The sequence below is a fragment of the Corvus kubaryi genome, unplaced genomic scaffold (assembly GCF_017639235.1).
Source record: "Corvus kubaryi isolate FWS band 111438036 unplaced genomic scaffold, C.kubaryi_AGA036_p1.0 71, whole genome shotgun sequence".
NCBI lineage: Eukaryota > Metazoa > Chordata > Aves > Passeriformes > Corvidae > Corvus > Corvus kubaryi.
The window spans coordinates 3,897,595-3,904,365 of record NW_024582059.1 but is presented as its reverse complement, the minus strand read 5'-3'; the positions used below and the strand labels follow the sequence as shown (position 1 = coordinate 3,904,365).

Genomic DNA, 6,771 nt, shown 5'->3' with positions numbered 1-6,771 from the left:
CAGGACCCGCATGGGGACACCCAGCTGCAACCCCTGTCCCCGCAAGCTGGACCCGGCCGGGCAGGGCGGCAGAGAGCCCACTCCCGCCGGATGGCGGCACCCGCAGCAGGTGCGCTGGGATCTAAATGCAAAAGGGGACATGTCGGGGTGTGCGTAGGCTTCTTCTGGGGCAGTGTATATGCGTCTGCCCTTCTGGCTAAATCTAAGCTTGTGATTCTTTAGTTCCCGGCTGGCCGGCGAGGGTGCGCAAGACACTGCGGCATGGAGTCAGCACAGGGGTGGGGGCTTCCTATTTTTGTAGTTATTTTTGACGGCCTGGGGTGTGTGAGGGAGTTCCTCCCAGCCAAGAGCGCAGCCCTGGCGCTATTCACTGAGGAGAGCCAGTGCTGTGCGAGGGGCGGCGGGGGGCGGGTGTCCCGGGCGGCGGCGGCGGCGGCGGGCGGGCACTAAGACCGCGCCGCCCCCGGGCGCTGCGCGGCGGCCGCAGAAGAGGAGGAGACCGGCGGGCCCGGGAGGAGAGGCGCGGAGGGGAGCGGAGCTATGCTAAACCCGGGGTACCGCTGAGGCGGGGCGGGCCAGGCCAGAGGCGGGGGCTCTCCGGCGGCGGGCGCGCAGGGGCCCGGCTCCCGAGGCGGCGGCAGGCAGCATCTCGGCGCGGGGAGCGGCTCCGCAGCCACCGGGCCAATGAACATGTCAGTGTTGACTTTGCAGGAATACGAATTCGAGAAGCAGTTCAACGAGCATGCGGCCATCCAGTGGATGCAAGAGAACTGGTGAGTGCCGCCCCCGGGCCTCGCCGCCCGCCCGGATCGGGGAGGCGCTGAGCCCATCCGGGTGCGCGGGTTGCGCCCGGCCGGCGCGGTGCGGCGCGGCTCTGCGCCGCCGTGCACGGGCACACGGGCGCTGCCGCCGGCCCTACCTGCGCGCCCGGGCGGGGGCTACCCCGCCGGGTTACAGAAGGCTGGGGCATCCCGCCGCCGGTGCGGTGCGCTGCGGGCCCCGAGCCCCGCCGCCGCACCCTCCCGCCGCGCCCCGGCCCTCCGGTTGGCCCGGCGGCGCGGAGCCGCACACGTGCCCCGGCTCTGCCCTCGGCCTCCCTTGCCTCCATCCTTGCCCGACCCTCCCGCTCCCCGCGCTGCAGGCTCGTTCAAACAAGTTGCGCGTTTGCCCGCGCTCCCCGCGGAGCCCCTTTGCCTTCCCCCTCCCTCAGCTCCTAATAAACTTCATTTGCAGCCATGCGGTTATTAACTTTCCCGGCGTGTTCGTGCGGCCGGGGAGCCGGGGCGAGCCGAGCCGCGGCGGGACCGGGGCTGCGCAGGGACCCGTCGGGGCTTCCCGGGTCGCGGCGAGCCGGAGCCTGATGGCCTCGCAAGGGGACACAGGCACGCTCACATCCTGGCCCGCCGAAGGGGAGTGGCTGTTCCGGGAAGCTGCTCTCTGCCGGGCACTGCCCCGGGGGCATCCCTGGGCCTTGGCCGGCAGCCGGGAGACGAGGATGGAGGGAGCGCCCCAGCTGTCCTTGCCCCTCCGCCAGGCCCTCTGAGCTGTCCTCGGGGCCAGGATCCCTCTCTCCATGGCACTTGCCCACACCTTGCCCCAGTCCTTGTCCTGGCTTTGTCCACCTGCACTGGCCCTGTGTTCACAGTCTGCGCTCGCTCACCTGTGCCTTGCTGATGCATTGTCCCTGACCAGCCTTGCCTAGTGCCCAGTCTTGCTGTTTCTGCTGCTTCTGTGGTCTCTCTCCCCAGCTAGCCCCCAACTTTTCCATTGCCTGCATGCCCTCCCTTGGCAGGGCTGTCTGCCCTTTGACCTCCCGAGTGAGGACCTTCCCCATGCCACCCTCATGTGACAATGGCAGGATAGGACTGTCTCTGGGCCCAGGCTTTGGTGCCTGCATTTGTAGGGCAGAATGGTCCAGGATCCTAGGTGGATCTCAGCTAGGGATTTGCTAGAATCCTTTAGTGACTTGTCCAGGGACTTTTAAGGGCAGTGTAATTAAAATGACCATTTAAGTGCATGTATGTCTCCCTCTGTTCTGCAGGTGAGCTCATTACCTCTTGAGGGGTGCCTGGTGTCACTCATGTTTCAGGAAAAAGGAGACCACATAGATATTCTTGGGCTGGAATTATTGGATGCTTCCCTTTCTGACCATGTTCCAGAAGAAAATTGGCATCAGAATAGGATATTCTGGTAAAAGAGGATGGAGGGGGCGATATGTGAGTGTATATAATAGCCAGATAACCCAGGAGAGGTGCAGTTTATTTTAAAGAACATTCCTAGCAACTAGCACTCCTGCATCTTCTCCTTAGCTCTCCTGTACTTCATGATGTGACCTTGGGAATGTTACATAACCTCTCCTAGGCCTCAGTTTCCCCAGCAGAGAAAGACCAGGGGAGTGGGGGATAATAATGCTGAAATGCCCTTACTCGGTGCTTTAATGATTTTGGTAATGTTTGCTGAGTGCCTTGAAGATGTCAGGTACTACGTAAATACTAAACAGTGTTACTAAAGTCTCCCTGGCAGTTTCACGTGCTGCAGAGGTCGCTAGCTGGGATTCCATAACGCCAGGCTCCCACTTTCCAGGTTCAGAGGAGGAGACTGTCAGTGTTACACTGCTGCTGTACAGCTAAAGAGACACAATCATACATGTCCACATGCTTTTCAGTCTATTTTCACCTTCTCTTAGGGAACTGATGAATTAATGTCTTTGATTCTCATGAAAGTGAAAGAGAATGATCTTCCTGTGTCCTGGGAGTGTTTCTGGAAATGAAATAGAGCTGTGCCCTCTGAGGTCTCTATCGTGGCAGACTTTTCCTGAAAATGCTGGTGAAGACTCTTCTGTGTTCCAGGTTAAACTGTGCATTTTTATCTTTAAGAAGTGCCTTTGCTTAATGAAACAGGTCCTGCTCAAGCACTTGAGTTTTGCAGGGAGCTTACCTGGTAAAATACAGCAGCTTTTTTTACTCCTGTCAGGTTGACTCAATAGGTTTGTGTATGCAGACATCAATGGCTCCTGCACTTTGTAGGTGTAGCCTTAACGTACACATCCTTAACATAAGAGCCATCCAAGATGAGGTTGTTAAGTAGTAGTTTGTAGGGGTAAACATGCTCTTTGAGCAGTAAGACAAGACAAGGGGGACTTGTTTGAGGAAAGACTGTGTCAGGATTTTATATTGTAATTGTTATTTAAATTAGGGTGCAATACTACTACAATGTCTAACATGAAGGTAAACAAATTCTGTAGGTGTGGCATTTACTATTTTACCTCATCTCAGAACAATGTCTTGTTACCTTACAACACAAAAAATACACAAAAAGAAGGCTGTAGGGTGTTAGGGGGCATGAATTGGCAGTAAGGAGTTGACCCTGACTTTGGGAATTTGAGATATATCTTTGGAGTCTGACTAGGTTGCGTATGAAGATGTAGCCTAGTTTGAGGATGGACGTGAATCCTTTTACATATCCTCTGAGTTCTGAGCTGGTTAAAGCACTATCCAGCCCTTCTAATTAAAACTGTGTAGGCCTAAAGCTGGAAAAGCTTGAATGCAAAGCCTGGAGGTAGTGGCATACACCCCTAGATACTGGTATGGTTGGTTGGGAAGGATCATGGTGCAAGGTCTGGTTCTGTTCAGCCAAGGCTTGCCCCTCCTTTGCCTTGGTCCTTTGAGCCTGCTCCAAGCTCCATCACTCCCTGGGGCAAGTACACGTCCTCTGCCCTCAGCAGTAGCTGGCTCCCAGGCTTTTCTTCCCCATCCTAGGGCTTGTTTCCTTGCTGGCATTTGCTCCTGAAAATCCCATCTGACGGCATATTGGTCTAATGGCAGTGAATGAGGTCCTCCTTGCTTCATTCCAGATGTTCCTGCTTCACTATATGGAAGACCCTATCCTGCAACACACATTGCACTGAGACCTCTTTAAAGCTTGGGCCTGGACTAGCAGTGCTGTAAAGAGGGTGCTGTTTTGACACAGAGGGGAAATGAGTAGTCTGTTGCTTGGTACTTCCGAGCTGATTGGTTTCATGCCTCCCTGAATGCCTGGCTTTACATTTATGCACTCCTTTATGGTATAGCCCTGGACTGCCTGGTTCTCATGCAGGGAGGCAGGAGCGGCAGGGCAAGGTTGGAGGCTGCAAAGATGGACCTGCAGCCTGCGGGCCTCTGGTGGTAAGAGCTGCCAGTTAGTTGCCTTCCCTAAACTAACAATGTCAGGATTTCAGGAGGTTAAGAAACAGGTCCAGTTACTGTCATGAAACTCCTTACACTTTATGTTGTTGGAAAGCTGTTGTTGATACATGTTTAAGTATAGTGCCATCGAGTAGCTTTAAATATAAAATACAGTATCACTTTAAGATACTGTCATACTGTGCTGAAACCATGAGAGGTGTGATTTCAGTATGTTCAGGATTAAGTCAAATGTTTATGAAAATAATTGCTTAAAATGATTTCTCAAGTCAAACTCTCCCAGCACCTCCTCCTAAACTTCTTCAAAGAGGGAAGTGGTATGAAGTAAATAGTCTGCAGTTCCTTAAACTGCTGCATGAGAATTAAAGCAGCTCTAGTCCTTTATCTCATATGGGTAAGTATATTAATATTTTTGGAGAAAAGTCACAGTTCTGTCAGACATACAGCAAGAAGTGTTGTAGCACTGAGATCCCCATTCCCAGCTGCAGCCAGTGAGGCAGCAAAAACTGGCCAGTGCTTAGGAAAGGCAAAGTGACAGAAATGCCTGGATGGAGTGGTGACTGCCAAAGTCCTTCTCCATCGTGCTGCAGAGCACCAGGTTCAGGCATCAGCACGAAGTGACAGTCGTTCCTGTTATAATTGTCTGGCCAATAATAATTATCTTCAGATGTCTGCTGACGAGGGGCTCACCAATGGGGAGGCAGGAGGCCTGTGCTGACTGCGCTGAGATTATCTGGGAGAGCTGACGTCACGCCAGGGCTTGCCTAAAATCACCGAAACTTTTCCTCTGCTGCTCCATCGGCTGCTGCAGCGCTCCGGATATCTCTGCTCCAGCCCAATGTCCTCCCACCAGCTGCTGCCCTGGGCAGGCTCTCCTTGCTCCTCTCTCTCTTTCCTCTCCTGTTTTGCTTCCTGAAAAGCCAAGGTTTAACCCTTGGCAGCCGGCAGCATGCTCACAGGTAGTAGGGGGAGGAGGATGAGCAGGATGAAAGTGAAACTGATTATTCCCTAAAAAAGCTGTTGGGCTCTGCTGCAGATACTGGCTGGTTTTGTTATTTAACAGAAGTAATGATTCAGTAAAGAGAGAAGGACTGCATAAGGACTGCTGGGAATTTTTTGGTTTTAAAGGGATCTGGCAACTCAAACTCGATCCTGAAATCAACTTTGTGGACCTTAGATGAGGATAAGTGTTTATGTATTGAAAGAAAACATCTGTGCAGGAAGTTATTTTTAACCTTTTGTTACCAAAACTTTTATGTGGCAGAGGCAGAAAATGCAGCCAGTGCTGAGAGAAATTTATCCTTTGTTGTGATTTTCTTTCAAGTCAAAATGAGAGGTAGATGTGGAAGGGCACAGGGTCAGATAATTTGGATTTGTAAATGCACTTGCCTTTTAATAATTCACACAAGCACCATCGTCCTAGACAGGTTTGTTTCCTAAATGCAGAACAAGCTCTCCTCATCCACTAAAGGTGCTCTTACCTCATGCAGAAATCAAGAGTGAGAGGCTGTGAGCATATCTCTCCAGGCATGTGTGCGTAGCAGCCAAAACCTGATGTAAATTACATTTTTTTTTTTCCCCTGAGCTCTTACTAGATGCCAAGTGAAGGATGTAGAGAGGGACGCTGCAGTCACCCTGTACTTTCCTCTGTGCTGCAGCAAGGAGTCAAAGGGAAGATGTGAATTGTTTTCAACAGAGAGACTGTTTTACTTGAGCAGAATTCAGCTGGCCCAAGAATTTAGCCGGCCCCCACGTGTCATTCTCCAGAGGGGATTTTTGCTGCTCTCTTGTGCAAACTGGCCATAAAGCTGACAGGGCCACCAGTGCATGGCAGAGATTAGAGGATACCCACTTCTTTGCCTTTCTTTCATCCTGCAGGCCTTTCTGAGCCAAAGACTGATGTATTGGAGTATCACAGGGTTTTGGCTCCTTGAAAATGAAAGGATGGAGGAATGAGGAATGACAGCAGATCTCCTGTCAGAGTTCAGGTGTTTTCTGTCTGGGTGGTCCTGGGAAAAAACATTTAAAAAAAAATACGGTGGACACCAAAATGTCATCCTGAAGATAAATATATCAATGTCTTCTGAATTCAGCCTACCACTGAAACATAGGCATCGGCCTTTTGTTTACTCTGTTCCTAGAATGTGGACACATCTGTCATCATGTTGCTTCTGTGATTTTAAACCTCTTGAGAGTTCTACTCTCTTCTACTTTGTGAAACACCACGTACTTCTGGGAATAATAAACTTGTATGAGTGGAGCAAGGAGTAATTTAGGAACTTGCCATCATTTTTAGAAGGGAATATGGGCATTCAGGAACGTGGATGTTCCAAAACACTTTTTGGAAAGTTTAGTTAAGAGTTTAGGTGCTTTTTCTTTTAATGGAAAAGAGAAGAGATTGAACGGTTATTTTTAACTATACATTAGCATTGTGTGAAATACAGACTTTTCACTGGCTTAGGCTATATCAACATGTGAGATGTTTATGTAACTGCATTACCTCTGTACTGTAAATTTTTTCTCGCCAACAGTTTTGTCAGCCCACTTGAGCCTTGCCCTGGGTTGGAGTGGTAGGGTTTTGTTTTCTACT

At 51.2% G+C, this 6,771-nt stretch overlaps 1 protein-coding gene across 2 annotated transcripts in view; it reads left to right on the top strand.

Moving 5' to 3' along the window:
- Nucleotides 1-496: 496 nt before the first annotated feature.
- The window catches only part of ELOVL6 (ELOVL fatty acid elongase 6), a 77,325-nt gene continuing 71,050 nt past the window's right edge, over nucleotides 497-6,771 (top strand). Inside the window, exons 1-2 of one of the 2 annotated variants that reach the window (XM_042049578.1) lie at nucleotides 699-773; nucleotides 2,042-2,190. In XM_042049578.1, coding sequence (XP_041905512.1) covers nucleotides 2,081-2,190 — 110 coding nt within the window. In that variant the 5' untranslated portion in view covers nucleotides 699-773; nucleotides 2,042-2,080. Of the gene's footprint in view, nucleotides 774-2,041; nucleotides 2,191-6,771 lie in introns of both variants that reach the window. The other variant, XM_042049579.1, reaches the window with a different exon arrangement.